The sequence below is a fragment of the Pelobates fuscus genome, chromosome 2 (assembly GCF_036172605.1).
Source record: "Pelobates fuscus isolate aPelFus1 chromosome 2, aPelFus1.pri, whole genome shotgun sequence".
In the NCBI taxonomy this organism is placed as follows: Eukaryota; Metazoa; Chordata; class Amphibia; order Anura; family Pelobatidae; genus Pelobates; species Pelobates fuscus.
The window spans coordinates 209,790,278-209,808,786 of record NC_086318.1 but is presented as its reverse complement, the minus strand read 5'-3'; the positions used below and the strand labels follow the sequence as shown (position 1 = coordinate 209,808,786).

At 39.9% G+C, this 18,509-nt stretch overlaps 1 protein-coding gene across 1 annotated transcript in view; it reads right to left on the bottom strand.

Moving 5' to 3' along the window:
* CRIM1 (cysteine rich transmembrane BMP regulator 1) overlaps positions 1 to 18,509 on the bottom strand; it is a 650,317-nt gene that overhangs the window by 39,781 nt on the left and 592,027 nt on the right. Inside the window, exon 13 of the mRNA XM_063443119.1 lies at positions 14,992 to 15,213. Within this exon, the coding sequence (XP_063299189.1) occupies positions 14,992 to 15,213 (222 nt within the window). The remainder of the gene's footprint in view (positions 1 to 14,991; positions 15,214 to 18,509) is intronic.

Sequence of the window (18,509 nt, the reverse complement as noted above, 5' to 3'; positions counted from 1 at the left end):
TACGCATGAGAACATCCAGCATCAATTAAATCTCCATAGGAAAGTATTGATCCAATGCTTTCCTATGAATAGGGTCTAATGTGCTCACGGCACTCACCACACATGCGCAATAGCCCCTCTGTCAATTCAAGGAGGAGGAGACTGTGCACTGAGTGATTAAATGAATTTTAACCCAGGTATTGGCCAACTTTGTATTCATAGCACTATAGAATCATTTTAAGGCTGTGAAAGAAGGCACAGCTCTGCCCTGGGCACTTACCCCTCAAGACACATTACAATAATGCTTTTGGTAGGTTGAAGGTGTGAAGGTGGGCAGCTGGTTAGGCCACAATCCACTTTCAGGTCCACTGTGGATTTAAGTGAACTCCACAGCAAGCCTTTCACTCTTAGTGTGGTAGTGCCCCCTCTGTACATATGTCCTATGGAATTGCAAAGATTACCAGCCTTGCTAGGCAATATGGGATACTTCCTGCTAGTATTTAATAGGGTCTATCAACCCATATAGAGTTCCATTTAATTATATGAAAATATAGATGCATTTGTTGAGATTATAAGTAAATCTTAATTTTATGATCTAGGACAATCCTAATCTTCTATAAAACTCCCAAAAGTTAAGAGACTGAATAAACATTTAGCATGAAACCTGGCCTAGTGGGATAATTACAATTATAATAATGATGTTGTCATGTAAGTTTATTTAGTTTAAAAAAAATAATACTTTGAGTCTTTGTAAAAGCAACTTGATCCATAGTATTTTATGTTCACTGCATAAATCTGTTCAGCATGCTGTGATCCTAATCATGCCCCTCTAGAACTTGCATTATAACTTTTCAATCCTATTATAGAAAGAAAAGATTTTTAAGAATGTGCTGTGGTACGAGCTGTGGAATGCCACCTACTAAATAGATTTTAATATTAGACATGTTGAATGGCTGTTGTGATGCAGGAATAGAAATGTCATTTTCACGGGTCTAATTTATTTTTCCATCTTTGTGCTCTCTTCTATTTCTTGGGAAGAATAAAGAACTTTTATATTTCACCAGTGGCCTTTATCCAACCCGAGAGAAGCTTGAGCAGGATCTAAATGTGTAAAGCTGGTAGAGACTTATTCCAAAAGGTTTACAAATGTAATACAGCCAAATGAAGCTCTAATAAGAAGTGACTCACGGTGAATAATTCTTAACCAAAAAAGTAAAAAAAATATGTACATGATTTTGGGTGCGAACAGATTAAAAAACAAAAACAAAAAAAACACTGAAGCCAAACCGTAAAGTGTGTAAAATTTAGATGAGTAGGTTTTAAATGGAAGCCACAGTATTTTATTTCTATGTGAATTTAAACTAAAGTGATAGGAGCTTCCAAGGTAAAAACACGTACAGTACTTTTAAAGCCCAACTCTGCAGTATGTAGCAGGCAGTAAGAAAGGTATCTAATAAAACATGATCTCTCTCAGTTAAAAATATTTTAAAGTCTTTGAAGGCAGTGGTTTTAGGGCTGAGTGGAAAAAGAACATATGGCCACCATTGACCTGGGAAAAGCAGAGTTCTTGGGTATTCTGTGTTGTTAGCCAAAGGTCACATGCAGATGTAAAGGCCATGAGGTTTATCTGGTTTAAGATCACAAATTAATCTCAGCTGCCAATCTTCAGATCCCATCAGTCCTTGTCAATATAAGCAACTCCTCAATGATAAATATAAAAAAATCTCCTGCCGTTTTCGTAGATAGATCAAGTTAAAATGAAATCTTTGGTTGTAATGCCAGTAGCACTCTTATGTCATTCACACTTTTTGCTATTTCATATATATATATATATATATATTTTTTTTTTTTTTGAGTATCAGATTTCTGACACTCCAATATCTTACGATGCTTCCCCTCATTTCATGCTGCTACAGCCAAATGCTTTCCTTACTGCAATTGTTACATCTCTCCATCTATCTCCCTCTCATGCCTGTACCCGTAATAATATATATATATTTTTTTTAACTGTTCCTCCTGTTTTTCCTTCTGTTGGTTACTTTTTCTACTTGATGTATGAAACAAATGGCAGAAAAATGCTCCTATTAGTGTACTACTAAATATATACAAAACATTTTGGATATATATTTTGCAGTACACTGGTTATTATTATTATTATAATGATATATTATATATATATATATTATATATATATATTAATAGAGCGCTGTCAAATTCTGCAGCGCTTTACAATGGGTAGACAAACAGACATGTAGTTGTAACCAGACAATTTGGACACACAGGAACAGAGGGGTTGAGGGCCCTGCTCAATGAGCTTACATGCTAGAGGGAGTGGGGTAAAATGACACAAAAGGTAAGGATAGTATTAGACTAGTGACAGTTGCAGAAGAGGAATCAGTCAGGAGCTATTTACAGTTTAATTGATACGCTTTTATGAAGAAGTGGGTTTTTAACGATTTTTTGAAGGAGCGCAGACTGGGTGAGCATCTCACGGAGGAGGGAAGCGAGTTCCACAGGAACGGTGCAGCCCTTGAGAAATCTTGAAGGCGAGCATCAGAGGTGGGAGTACGGAAAGAAGATAGACGTAAGTCTTCAGCAGATCGTAAGGGCCTAGACGGGACATACTTGTGTATAAGGGAGGATAGATAGGTGGGAGCAGCATTATGTAGAGATTTGAAAGCAAGAACCAGAATTTTAAATTGAGCTCTATATTTTATAGGAAGCCAATGTAGGGACTGAGAGAAGGGTGAGGCATGGGAGGTGCGGGCGGACAGGAAGATAAGCCTCGCCGCCGCATTCATTATGGACTGTAACGGCGCAAGTTGGGAGCACGTAAGACAACTGAGAAGCGGATTACAGTAGTCAAGGCGAGAGAGGACAGTGGTATGAACCAACACCTTAGTCGCATCTGGCGTTAAGTAGGTTAAGTTAATCTGATTTGATTCTTGAATCAGCTTTTCGGTATTGAAAATCTTGCAAGCCAAACCGATCGACATTCAGATGAAAATCAAGCAAAATATTCTGTTTTCAGGAAAAAATGGTTCAGCTGAAGCAAATGTTTCTTGCCGTACACAAGTCTACGTTTTTCTGTTTATAAGTTTCTTTAAATTGTTTAATTGCATAAATATATTTTATATGAGTATAAATGCAGTCAAATTTAGTGATACATGGCACAGATCAGTTTTATATATATATATATATATATATATATATATATATACACACATACATACATACATACACACACACTAACACACACACACACACACATATATATATATATATATATACATGCACATATATTTATGTGTATATATAAATCCCTCTCCCATCCCTTCCATCTAAAATATATTAACGTTCCTGACACTCTTTTAGCTGTATCATGTACAGTATCATACACTTGTCTCTCATTCCTCCCTATTTGTTCATGCATTTCCTAATTCCTCTTGGTGACATGCCATTATCTCTTTCTTCCAACATACATGGTTTAAAAACAAACATGAACTATCAAGTAGACCATGAAGTTACAGATCATCGTTAATTTTAAAAGTAATGCATTTATATATAAGCAGTTATGCTGAAAATTGTAGAAATTATCCCACATAACAAAAAGAAAAACATTAATAAATCATAGACCTTTTATAAATCCCTTTCAGAAGCATACATTGCAGAATAATAGCAGAAAAATGCATATATGTCTTTCTAAGTACAATAAAAAAAAAAAATCTACGGTAATAGTATTAATTAATTTTAATCTCACTATTAAGACTTGGTTCTCCTAAGAATTTGCAATAATATATACAGTGGAGGTTAATGTAAAAAGCTAGGATTTCTTTATTATTGTTATGACTCGTTTGAATTTAAAAGTACCTAATTAACTTATTGGAAACATTAAAAAGAAATTCTACATTTTATTTAAAGAATAAACAAGCTGAACAGAAGTTCGCATCAGTAGGAATCGTACAATAGCCCTCTTTTTTCCTAAACATACTGGTTTAGAGAGGATCAATCTGACATTTTTCTTGAGAAAGAAAAATAAGGAGTGTTGCCTACAGGCAAATGAGAAGAAAAAAGGCACAAAACAAACACGAACAAAAAAAGAAAGTGTGTGTGCGTGAGAATAGGGATAGGTAAGAAATACTTCAGACAGCACCTGATTTCATCAGCATTAAAAATAAATGTTCTTTCTTTGTGTGTTCTTAAAACGAGAAACAAACAACTGAGATGGAAGGTTCTGAAATTTCAATGTGAACCATGCTGAACTCCTACAAATGGCCCAGGAACATGGTGCCCTAAATATATTTTTGACATACATTCAGAAAATCCCAATATAATTCAATCTGCTTGATCTCGCATGTATGCGTGTGTGAAAAGGGAAAATATTAATAAAGCCATAGACCATATTTTTAAAATTAGAGCAGCCCAGGGCTATTAGCTTATTCTTACCAATATGCTCTATGCAAAGTCATGTAGTCTTAGTTATCAACTCGGTTTGCTACTGTTATATTTTAAGGAATAGGTCAAGAACAAAATGTTGGGAGTTAGTGGGAAAAGAAGAGTAGAAGTGATGTTCGAATACAGGGTTTGAATTATTTAAATATGGAATGGAATGTTAATTATGGCTTCCCAAGTTTGCCCTGGACCAAACCAACTGTACCAGTTAACTTTAGGGGTTTATTTACTTATGGCTAATGTGGATCATAAATGGACACCCCTACTTAATGGCTAGTGAGCTTTCTTCTGTAATCTATTATTTAAGTAGGAGCTTTGAATTGATATAGTGGATGCGTATGTATTTAATGAGTATTTAGATTTTGCATAAGGTGCAAATGACCTCACTTATCTTAAAAATATTAACTTTGAGTGAGTAATACAATACTATTAAATGGTTCTGGATTAGATTTGCTAACTTTTTTCACGTTGTTAATCTTTAATGTAGATCAAAGATGCAAAACTTTTCTCATTGCCTCTTTTGCAAAAATAAAATGATTGTATTAAATATAATATAGTAACGTATGTCCTTATTCTTCCTGCTCTACGTGGATATCCTAGCTAAAGCATTCTAGAAGTAACTGATGAAGCTAGAATCTCTCTCCCGCAGGTAATTTAATGAAGCAGATAATGTGAATTTAAATAAGGTGATGTTTTGCAATGAATTCACTAAATCAACAGCCGCTCCCTAAGCACCCCCACCCTTCCACTACTCGGCTATTAAATGAGGAAGCCACTTAAAAAAAAAGTGCGGAACACAAATTTAAATCCAGATATTTTAAGGAGCAATCATCCTGATTTAATTCATTAAACTATAAAATAATGTCTCCTTCGTCTGGTCTACCTACTTGCTCTAAAACTTCACAATATGTAATAACGATCACATTCAATCATTCAAACCTCCTTCAACCAAGGAACAAGCAATCAACATTTTGGCGTGGCATGCAATTATTTTTTTATATTATTTTCTCAATTTCAAAGATAGCCGCATGCCATATTTAGTGCTTAATAAGTGAGAATAGTATGAAGTCAGGCTGTCATTGTTTTTTATTATCCTATTTGCCATTTATCTCTGGCTGTATATAGTAGTTAAATAGGTATATGTTCTTCACAGAATCATGTCTTTCTGGATAGCTTACATTATAGTGCCATAAAAATTGCATTATATGGCTCCATGAAGTCTCAAGGTCATAGCAAAGGCAGATCAGGTACAAAAAAGAAAAATGTTTTCCCAGGTTGTGGAGCATGCAACATCCCTCTGACATGCTACACAAATTGAACATTTAGGAATATATGAGACCTTTTTAAGGTTGCCCATTAAAATCTTCTCAGACCTACAATTTGAAAAGCATAGTTGATCAAAATTCATAATCCAGGGGGGCGTGGCCTGACTGGAGGAGCGAGCGGTCGCACTAAACGAGAGCTCCGGGCTACAACCGAAGAAATCTGGGGGATACAACTAAAGAAAGATCCCCAACTATTCACAAAAACCCTCTGAACGCTCCCAACACTATGGGGCGGAAAACAAAGAAAACGATCATGGCAAAACCTACTCCAGGACTCACAATCGGAGACATGTGGAGACAAGCTCGAGGCCCAAGTGCGTCCAATATGGCGGCGCTCCATGGAGGCTTTTCGGATTTCTCCGACGACCCCTCTGAAGACGACTTTTCACCATCTCCCACGGTGGCACAACCCCCGCAACAACACAGACCGGACCCGGACTCGGCTCCGGTAACTACAGCGGTCCTAAAACAATTACTCACCGACCTCCAAACGACCTTACAGAAGGACATAACAGTGGTACGGGGAGATCTGAAAGGCCTGACAACCCGCATGAGCGCCCTCGAAAGAGCCTCCTCGACCCAAAACAAAGAGATTGGCGAACTTCAGCAAGCGGTGAGTGACTTACAAACACAACAGCGGTACTACGAACACCGCCTCGCAGAACACGAAGACGCCAGGCGGAGAACCAACCTGAAAATTCGAGGGGTTAAGGACACAATACCTGATGTGGAGCTCCCACAGGTAGTTGACCGACTGCTAGCAACCATTCTGACAACCTCACACGCTAAAGGCATGCGCCCTGACCGCATCTTCAGAATCCCTAAGCCGCCAAACACACCGGCAACGGCAACCAGGGACTTAATAGTCACTTTCCGCACCTTTCAAGACAAAATGTCAGTCCTCAAAGCTTTGGGGGGTAAACCGCCTCTCCAATTTGAGGATATGACGCTCAGCTTCTTCACTGACCTCTCGCACATGACCCTGGCATGGCGGCGCTCTTTCCGACCGCTTACCGCACTTCTCCGACAGCATAACTTTCAATACCGCTGGCGGCCCTCACACACGCTCACGGTCCGCCAAGGAATGGACTACCACAGAATTCAGGATCCTGCCGACGCGGCGCAATTACTGCAGGCTCTGGGCCTACCCCCGGACTCCCTCACCCAGATGGGTCAGCACGGTGCTACCTCGCCAACACACGCCTGGGATCCAACGAGAACTATCCCATTTGTTCCGCAGGGACTAACACCCGACCCCTATGTCGCGGTCACTACTTGAACGGAGACCGGCGAACACACAATCGGCCACATACCGTTAATATTGTATAGGGGACAGTTTCAAAGCCTGAGGTACCCAGGCTACCCCAGCCCGGTTGGGAACCCCCATCAAGCTCTCGTTAAGTTATATAATTTTTATTGTGTTAATGTTATTTGTCATATGTTTTTTCCCGAATGAATGCCTCTCCTATCTCTGGCATAGAAACTGGGCTCACCGGGCTATTTACAGATTACTACTAATGTTACGTCTACCAGCAATTTACCACAACCTGTATTGTAAAAATATGATACCCCAGATATGAGCGCCAAATCCTAAGCTAGAGGGACATGTGACACAGATTCTTGTAAACTCATATGACGCCTCATACAATGTGGACAGTATATTAGTAACTGACTCACTGTGTTCAGGCGAGAAAACCCCCATCCCATAAACAGCTGAAATGCCTATAGCCTGGGGACATGAGCCTCACATAGCACTCAACAGACATACCCAAGAGATAGCATGGCTTGCATGTCGCTATGACTGTCATTTTTAAGTTTAAAACGGGGCACTGAACTCAATAAAATGACTTTGCTCATTATCCTGAACCTTAGCACTCAGACTATCCCCTAGGCTCACATACTTTAACAGTGACACAACCATCATGGGACCCCACAACTGTTTAACTGAACACGGGGAGAGAGACAAGGGAAGGTGACAACCAACAAACCACCACCATCACCACACAAGAAACACAGATATCGTTTTTTCATTCTGTTAACCCTCCAAATACCCATATTATTATCGCACACACACACATATCTCCCGGCGCGTACCTCCATAGGACATAGCACCCCTAACTTAGGGACCTTAGAATCCCACTATGCACGTAACCACCCTCACTCAATCTCTAACCACCATCAGAGCATAGGTGATGCAGTCATCGCTACTATGGTAACATTGATCCCCCCTATTGTTCCCGAAAGCTTGCTGACATCCCTTTCTATAGAGTTCCGCCTCGTCGTAGACGAATGCATGTTAATTTTTAATTATTACTTGTTATAAAAATTTTACTCTAGCCTACCACGAGCATAGCCAAAACGTAAATCTAGTTTACTTACCTAATCGTACTGCTACACACCTAAGCGAATGTTCTCGACTTGTATAATGTCAAAACCTTAAAATGTGCCTGCTCTTTTTGTGCCCCGCACTCTGAATGTAAGAAAAGCTGGAGGACTGCTCTTGGGGCACCTCTGCTATACCTGTGATCTACATATGCACAACAAGATGCCCGCAGTTCATTTTATTTAGTGCTAGTTACTTTTAAAGGTGCCCCAGTGCTATTATGATTTAAGTCCACTGCATACGCCCACAACCTCTACTGGGTCCCTAAACCTAGACCCACCCTCAATATCGAGTGCTGCAGCATTAGGGTTGTTTGTTAAGCCTGCATACATACCTCATTTATCCAGGAACCCTCCACAACCTAGTTTACAATATCAGATTAATATTTGTCCACTCACATGTTGCACAATTTTGTACTATTCCACTGCCACTGCCTAAAGAGTATTGGTTTTGCTGTTAGGCCCGTTAAGACGCAAGCGCTATGACAAACATCATTTTATTAACATTATAGCATGAATACATGTTTCAATCCTGAGGCACGTAGCTTATTTACCTGCACCGCTAAGCGTTGTATCCCCACTCTTAAACTAAGCCTGTACTCGATAGCTATAGCCTAAACTGAGTTTAAATATATGTATTTGTTGCCTGCCTACCACAGCGCGACACACTAGATTATATGCAATTCAAGCCTGTTAATTCTATGTTATAGCACGGTTACTACTAAGTGCAGTAGATCCACCAAACAAGTTAGAATCGTATACTACTTAAATGACTTTCTATTTAATGCTAACACCTGTTATCGCTGACTAAACTCATGTGAATTGTCTTTAGGCTTATGTTCGCTATACAATGCTCAACTGTTCTTGTTTATCTTCTTAAAAAAAAAAAAAAAGAGGCAGATTTTGCTAGGAGTTATCTCCTATCTTTGTTTACCAAGCTTGTATGAAACTTACTACGACTCTGTAATGCCTGTCATGTATCCTTTCAATGCCTCAATAAAACAAAGAATTATAAAAAAAAAATCATAATCCAAATAAGCACATTTACTGGTATGGCACACAGCAAGCCCAATTCACAATTCTAAAATCTGCCTTATTTGGGACATATTTTCCAAGAATTCAGTGATCAAGCTATATACACACACAACATTGTCTACTACTCAAACGAGAGTTTATTTCTCATTTGTGTTTACCATTTTTATCTTAAGAGGATTACAAACACTGTTTCTGAGACAGTTAAATGAATGAAACTAATTTTGTACATAGCATTGACATGAAGATAACATGCACCAATTTCACTACTGCACAAAGATTGCAAACTATAGAGTAATTTAATGACAGTTCACTGTGTTAAGTTGATGGAATATTCCTTTATTGAGTGAGAATGAAAAAAGCCTGTAAATTAGAAAAGGTAACGTAAATTAGAAAAGGTAAAAAAACAAACAAAAAAAACTCCTAAAATAACCAGTCGCAACTCGCTTTGAAATATAGTCTGGTATGTAGTATCAAAAATGCTTGTTAATGACATGTAAGGAAGCAATACTCCTTAGCAAAAATGTAAAATATTTCTCGGATTTGCACCTGTCTTATATTACAGTAAAAAAAATTAAAAAATGTGGTTGACTTAGCTATTTAAAAAACTACAAGACTATTAAGTAATATTTGAAGCTGAAGCAATAAGTAATAAACACTTTAAGCCATGTTCTAAAACTGGTAGGGAATGATAGGAAAAGGGGAAGTCAGGTGAAAACAGAGTGGGCAACATAAGTAACTACATTTGATTGATCTGCAGAAAACATTTCTAATAGTTTGTAAACCTTGACAATATTGGGTAACATAATAAGCAATATGCAAAATAATATGTTTTCTGTTAAAACAAAAATCTTTAATATTCAACACATTTGTTGCAAGCAGTGGCGTACGAAGGGGATGCAGGGGGTGAGGGGTGGAGTGCCACAAGGTAGGGGGTGCCACCAGGGCCGGCCTTAGGCCATTAGGCGCCCAGTGCGAAAAGTCTTCACGGCCCCCCTCCCTCTGACCAAGTTGCCTGTATACAGTCACACACACAGGCAGACAGTCACACTAACAGTTACAAGCAGACAGTCAGACATGCTCAGTTACAGGCAGACAGTCACACACACACACACAGTTATAGGCAAACAGTCACACATGCTCAGTAACAGGCAGACAGTCACAGAGCCAAACACACGGTTAAAGGCAGGCAGTCACACACAGTTAAAGGCACACACACAGTTACAGGCATACAGTTACACACACAGTAACAAGCAGACAGACACACATACTCCATTACAAGCAGTCATACACACTCTGTTAGAGGCATGCAGACACTCACACACGCTGATAGGCACACACACACTCAGTTAAAGGCAGTCACACAGACAGTCACACAGACACACACAGGCAGGCAGTCAGACAGACAGTCACACACACAGACAGAGAGTCACAAACACAGCCAGGCAATCAGACAGACAATCACACACACACACACACAGGCAGTCACACCCACCCACACCCACACACACACACACAGGCAGGCAGGTAGTCACAAATAGCCAGGCAGTCACACATACAGACTTACCTCTTCTCATAATGGCTGGAGTGGATGCAGTTCCTTTGCAGCAGTTACCAGGGGCTTTGGGTAGGTATTGGATCCACCTCCACCTCGCGATAAGCCCAGCCCCGCCACTCGTTAAGCCCCGCCCTGCTGCCGCAATTTTTATTAATTTTTTTAAAATAGACCCAGGTGGAGAATAATTAATCCTCCACCCGGGTACCTGTTTTAGCAACCCTGCACTCCGCCACGTGCGAGCTGTGTCAGACAAATGGCGCCCCCTGCTCAATGGAGCCCTGTACGGCCGCACAGCTCACACACCCCTACGGCCGGCCCTAGGGAGGTGTGAGCCGTGTGGCTGCACAGGGCGCTGACATACCTCACACACGCAGGGGCCAGGAGCAGGAGAACTGCACGGAGAGTTGGGGGCGAATACATAAATACATCTATTGTGTTATTGTGTGTATATAAATGTGTATGTGTTTAGTAGATAGCTCCCTTATTTGGTGTCCTTAAATATTGCAATGGCACATAAGGATAACAAATAAGTGAGTTATCTACTAATCAATTGAAAGATTCAAATGAAGAAAAGGCCTTTTTAAATTTTGATCTTTTAGCTGTTTAGTAGATAATTCCCTAAATTGGGGTGCTGTTTAGCAGATAGCTCCCTTATTTGGTCTCCTTAAATATGGTAATCCCACATAAGGATAGCAAATAGGGGAGATAAACAAAGATTGAAGTTAAGAAGTGTCAACCAGCCCACAACAAGAAAAAAATGTGAATTCGATTAAAACGTGTTGCACAGTGTACTGGCATCAGACAGCCAATGGAAGCATATTACCCCATCCCCTAGTGAAATGTTTTAGTCCCCCCCCCCCCCCCCAGTTTTGACTGTGGTATCTTATGTGCCCCCCCCCCTATATATTGTTTCTAGAGTCACCTCTGTGTCTGCATGTGTGCCAGTGTGTCTATGTATCTGCATGTGTGTCAGTGTGTATGCGTGCATACATCTCAGAATCTCACCAACACTACACACAAATACACCCCTGCATTTCAACATCAACACTACATACAAACCCCACCATTATATATAATCACACCACTGCATTCAAAAACCACACAAATGCATGCTTGCATTCAAATGCCAACACTACATCCAAACACACCCCTACATTCACTCAAACATACTCCATACAAAAACATGCTAGCATTAAACACACAAACACTGCTCAGTACTAAATACATTAAAATACAATTCTGGTTGTTTTTTTTTACAATTTACAGAGCTCTAGGTAGCTATAGAAATGAGAATACTATTAAAAACTGGTTTTGTATGGAAAGTAAGATTATTCATATACCCTATCCAGATATATAGAATTCATAGATCATTTGGTAGGAATTAATAGACAGAGACCATAAAATGTTTTGCAAGAATAAAAAGACTAATCCCATGTGACACATCTAAGACATAAGACTGTTTCCAAGCAGCAAAACATCTCACCTATAGCATAGGCTAAAACACCAGCTCTGACTGTGCTCTCTAAAACATTTTGCCTGTGAGGACTGAAAGCTTACTCTTCTTTGCCATAACAGATAAAGAAGACTTAAAGGGACACTATATTTACCAGAACAACAACAGCTTATTGAATTTGTTCTGGTGAGTAGAATCATTAGCTTCAGGCTTTTTGCTGTAAACACTGTATTTTCAGAGAAAATGCAGTGTTTACATTACAGTGATAACTTCACTGGCCACTCCTTACATGGCTACTAGAGGTGCTTCCTGGGGCAGTGCTGCACAGTGAGTAGCACTGCCATTCCGTGTCTCCACCCTTTGCATGCAGACACTGAACTTTCCTCATAGAGATGCATTGATTCAAATTTGTTTTGAGTGGAAAAAATAAAATGATGAGAGAGTCGCTGTAATGAATATCAATAAGGAATATTTTGGCTCAAATAAAGGAATAAATAGGTGCAAAATGGAAAAGCATTTAAAAATGCTTAAAAAATAATACTTTTTATACAAAATCCCTTCTGTGAGGTGGTTGGCAATTGTTCCATTTTATTTGGTTTTCCTTTATGAAATTGGGAGGAGTAAGAATAAGAAATAAGGCACTGAGATTTCCTGGAATTTCAAGAACATTACAAAGAAACCGCTTTCGTCAAGTTTTAAATGACATGTTCCACCTGCTTATTTTATTAACTTTGGCCATTATTGCGTGGAATGGATATCTTTGATATTTTAGATTTTCGCTAGATTACATTTTCAGTGCAACTTCCTTGTCTTATGGGATAGTCTGCTGCAACAAAACAACTGAAAATGTGACCTTCTGACCAAATATATAGAATTTTTACATACAACTGTCTACATTAATACTGATTACAAAAAGTGCTCAACATGAATACAGAGTTCTCAAATGCAATGGCCTTTATGCATAATAAGACTGAATGCATGCTATACTTATATAATTATCTTACACTACTGTATGCCAACATCAGACTACAAAAGAGTAATATTCCCTACTCTTCTTTTTTCTCTCCTTTGCCATCCATATCTGTTAGCTTTTCCAACTATCCATCGCATTCACTCTCCTTGTCGTGTCTCTGCCATCCATCAATTGATACACATGCCGTCCAATACATGCCATTTCCCCAGTCAGCCATCTCATCTCCCCTTTCATAATATCCATCTTATAGCACTCTCTCAAGCAATCCATCTTATGGTCCCTGCCATTCATTTCATGCTTCAAATCCCATCCATTCTATGCCTCTCTGTCATTCTTCTCATTTCTCCCAGGATTGCTTATGTCACAGTTCATATGGGAATGGTATCTTGTTTCAGTCCCCTTTTGCTAGACACTAGGAAACCACCCTCCAGCATCAAGGTAGGCACACAATGGTGGCTAAAACAATATCTATAGAAAATATATGAACATTAAAGAACACAAAACACAAACATGTATTCTGTGACAAACGCTCCTTCCCATGTACGTTTGCCCACAGACTCCTGGAGGAATGTGGACGCTGGCCTTCTGCCCACCGACTATGGTCCAGGTCTGGGACACCATTTGGGAGTTAACCTGCCCATCCACTATTAGTAGCTTGCGCTGTGTGCCAATGGTTCGGCACTTTCCCTTCACGCGAATGGAACCAAATGCTGGCTCTCTAGCGGCCATTCGCATGAACTAAACCCATGAATAGTCCTCAGCGGTACTTAGCTGCGACTTCTATAGAACTAATTTTGGCATGAGCACCAAAAACGCCCAGGAACTGTTTTGGGCATAAGACCACACGTGCGGCCGGTCGGAACTTTGACACGGTGGCGTTTCCCCTCCACTGCATGGATCTGAGCCCTATTTGGAGAACTTGGGCGCTCAGATCAGGGCTATTTAAAGATTTTTTTTGTATTTGTGGGGTTATTTTATACTTTTATTATGTTTTGGGGTACTTTTATGTTTTTATAGTTTTGTGTTTGGCTCTCTGTTCCTGGGAGATAATTAGCTTACCGGTCTTTAACGCAATTATGTCCTAGGCCCAGAGATTCCTGGAAGGGGCTTGTGCTGAATGCAGCGGAGGCCTCCTGCTGGGGTCTGTGCATAAAAGGAAGAGTTTGGCTCATTCAAATCAGTTGTACTCCCAGAACTATGTGTCGTCTAGTTACAGGGAGGGGAACGGCTATAATCACTACTCAGCACTTCGTTCCAGCTCGTGGAGGATTCAGCGGGGAAAGTCCTTGTAAGAACTAGAGGTCCCAGGACTGTGTATCATCCAGTCCCTGACAGGGAATAAAGCTAGTCCCCTATCCTGGTCCAGGACGGAGAGGCTTCAGGAGGATGCACTGAGGTTTTCCCCTGTTCCAGCTAGAAAAGGTCCTTGACGGAGGTACCCAGCCGGGGTACAGGGAGCTCCACTACATATTCCTAACACTATAGTTTTGAAACCCTCTCGTCCCCAGTTAAAACATCTGCACTAGGCTGTGTCCTATTATCTATACTATTACAAGGGCTTTACTTCGATCTGTTAGGGAAAAAAAGCCTGTTAGCGGCAGTAAAACGGTTAGTTTCCAGAATATTAACTTATAGATCCACAGCATAAAAAATCTGTCTACTAGCCTTTTAATTTCTTCTCATTTTATGTCACACATATACAAACACTGTTCAGTTACATTTCCTTCATTGTTCACGGCTGACCTGACATGTATGCATTCATATGATACTTTCCCAAGTGCCTGCCAAAGTAGAAGAGTGTTTATGACGTTAAAAAATGTGAGAGCTTTAAACTCACCGATGCAGTACGGACAGCATTGGCCTTTCCTTAAAACCGGTCTCTCGCAAGTTACTGGTGGGCAAGATTCAGAGTAACAGCTGATCATCCCATCCATGCAGACACAGCTAGTGCAAACATTAGGTTTCCACGACTCAGCTGCCAGAAAAATGTCTCCCTCATCATTTTTGCAGTAGCTCGGCATACTTTCATTGCCCGGCACAGAAGGCTGAAGAGATTCATCTGGAAGAGCAAACGTAAACATTTAGCAGCAGGAAGTGACAGCTCAGATCACTTTAGCTTGGAAAGGCAGTGGGTATCAGGTATAAAGTGTATTTTTCCCTTGGCACCATTTAATCCTCAGGATGTTGTACCTCCATCACAAGCTAGTTTACAAACTGGAAAATATATCTTAATGTTCCATTTTAAAACGGCATAGATGAAAGTGACCTTCCAATCCAAAACAAAGATGGCTTTTATAAAATAGACTGCTTTGTGGTTATTTCCAAAAGGGCTTTTCATGCCTGCATTTTCCTGTTGGCCTTCCATTAAGTTTGCACCATCTGACTTAGCTATTCAACTTCTAACTACTGTGTACACACCTTAAATGAAAGAAATCTGTTTTCAGTTTATAGTAAGTACTTCTGTTCTATATTTCTGGTGCAGGATTTGCGTTTTAGTTTACGAATTAAATCATGGAAAAGATACATAGCCTAGGAAAATCTCACTTTTAAAGGGACTTTGTTAAGGAACATGGCAGTTTTAGTGGATTGCTTGCTCAAAGTTCCAATCTGATACATCTATGGAACATTTATAGCATGTAATATAAGCGTGTAGCAATATATCATATTGTCATACAGTGTATGATGCCGGCATGTACTACACAACAAAATGTGCTTCTCTAGACAGCAAATCTAATTGCATTGGATGAGTAATTTTGTAGCAGACGTTTAAGTTAATGGATGTGGGTATTGATGTGATAACAGAAGTGTGACGAGACCAATCTCGCCACATTGCATTGGAGGAGCCTGGTTGTCCGCCTGTTGCCTTGGGATTATGGACCCGGGGAGGTCTGGCCCTTTGAATGCTGTATGTGGGCTGGCCCGCCAAACAGACTTATTCTGGGACTAATGACTGGCAGTCCCGTCAGCCCCACTGGACCCGGAAAGGTCCAGTCATGTCTGCCGGAGCAGGGAGTAAAAGGGGGGCAATTGTGAAGAATCCCCCTCCGTTCATTCGGTACTTTCCCTCCCTGCTACTTTATTCATGGATTTATTACTGTGACGAAGTGCCCTTCGCCACTTGTGCATGGAGAGGACTGCTTGCCCGCCTCTTGCCCTGTGACTATGGACCCTGGGAGATTTGGCCCGTTCAATTCAGTATGATAGGAGTTATGTATTTTTGTATCCTTTTGTGTTTTACTGGTAACATGTGCCCAATGGAGTCTGCCTCTATCCCTGGATATAATTGGATTATTTTCCCCATTGTCTCCAGGATAGAGGGCTCTGTAAAACCGGTTTGGGCCAGATAGCCATGCTGCCAGCCAGGCCCCAAAAGATACTTTACTAACTTCTGAACCCCTGGTCTGATTCATGCCATTTTTTGATATGTTGTTCCCCTGAATGGATTGATTGCGAATATATATATATATATATATATATATATATATATATATATATATATATATATTTTTATGTGAATGTGATGTATATTTTAGAAGTTATGAATATGCTGTAAAAACTGTATTTTTCCTGCCTGTGATTAATTACATTAACCCATTGTGTTCAGTAATTATATCACAGGCAGAGGGGAGGATTTTATGTGTTTATGCTGGGTGTGTTTTATGTTTTACTGTATGGGATTGGTTACATGCTGTCCCTCCCTGTGGGATGTCCCCTTGCATGGGGACTTGCATAAAGGTCTGTGAGTGTTAATTAAAACAGACCACTGCTTGACCCTCAACACAGAGCTTTGTCTCGTCTTTGGGGGGATTCACTGTATGCTGATAGAGACTGATTGCCAGGATTGTAAGCCGCTTGGGAGCATTTCCTGTTCGTCTGCTAGCAGCTATTCGTGAGGTTCCAGTTCGGGAGTTTGGAGTGCTACCTTATTCCCTTTCATGCAGTTCGGGAGTTTGGTGTGTTCCCTTGTATCCAATTCAGGAGTTTGGTGTTCTACAGTAGCTGCCTTTTTTATCTGAAAGGGGAATATCGCCTAAACTGATTTTAACCCCTTGTCTGCTGAAACGGTCCGTTACAAGAAGTATATTTTGATCTACGACAATCGTAATGCTATGTGCAGTGCAGGGGCTTTTGCAAGTTGTAGTTCGATTGTCACCTTTTATAAAGTAGAAAGCTGGCAAGTGAACAAAAATTCACATCAACCATGACAGTATGAAGAGCAGTATGTTTGTGAAACCACTGTAGGGCAGTGACGGGGTTATTATTAACCCCTTAAGGACACATGACATGCCTGACACGTCATGATTCCCTTTTATTCCAGAAGTTTGGTCCTTAAGGGGTTAAAGTGCAGGAAGTTCAGAGTGAATTCAAAATTTGGATCAAACTAGGTAATTAGAAAAAGTCAATTCTGTTTCAGTTTTAATATGTTTGCCTTACATTTCATTTTGGCCTCCATGCAATTCTTACTTTTTTGAATAAAGTGGATATAGACTAATCACTTCATCTTTTTTTAAAGCTGTTTAATAAAAAGAAGAAAAAAATACTAAGCATTTCTAGCAAGGTAACCTAACAAACACATTCCACCAAATATTTGTGCTGCCTTAGGTGCCCCTTCCAGCTACATGTGTGTTGCATGTATGTGCTTTACTGATGGACATTAAACTTTTTAGCAAGTGTGTGCTACTCGCCCACTGCTAATTGTTATTGTTGCATTCAACCCTTTGTAGGACATGTTCCTGCTTAGCAAATGGCATGGCTTTTGTTAAAACACTCTTTTTCTTTAAATAGAGCAGAAAATACATCATCTGGATTATTGCAAAGGAAGTGTTTCACTCCTTTCCTGTGATTTGTTTTAAAGCAATTGTTGCATCATTCAAGAAATGGACGTTTATTAAAGGAACACTATAGTCACCTAAATTACTTTAGCTAAATAAAGCAGGTTCAGTATATAGATCATTCCCCTGCAATTGTACTGCTCAATTCACTGCCATTTAGGAGTTAAATCACTTTGTTTCTGTTAATGCAGCCCTAGCCACACCTCCCCTGGCTATGATTGACAGAGCCTGCATGAAAAAAAAAACTGGTTTCACTTTCAAACAGATGTAACTTACCTTAAATAATTGTATCTCAATCTCTTAATTTAACTTTAATCACATACAGGAGGCTCTTGCAGGGTCTAGCAAGCTATTAACATAGCAGGGGATAAGAAAATCTTAATTAAACAGAACTTGCAATAAAGAAAGCCTAAATAGGGCTCTCTTTACAGGAAGTGTTTATGGAAGGCTGTGCAAGTCACATGCAGGGAGGTGTGACTAGGGTTCATAAACAAAGGGATTTACCTCCTAAATGGCAGAGGAT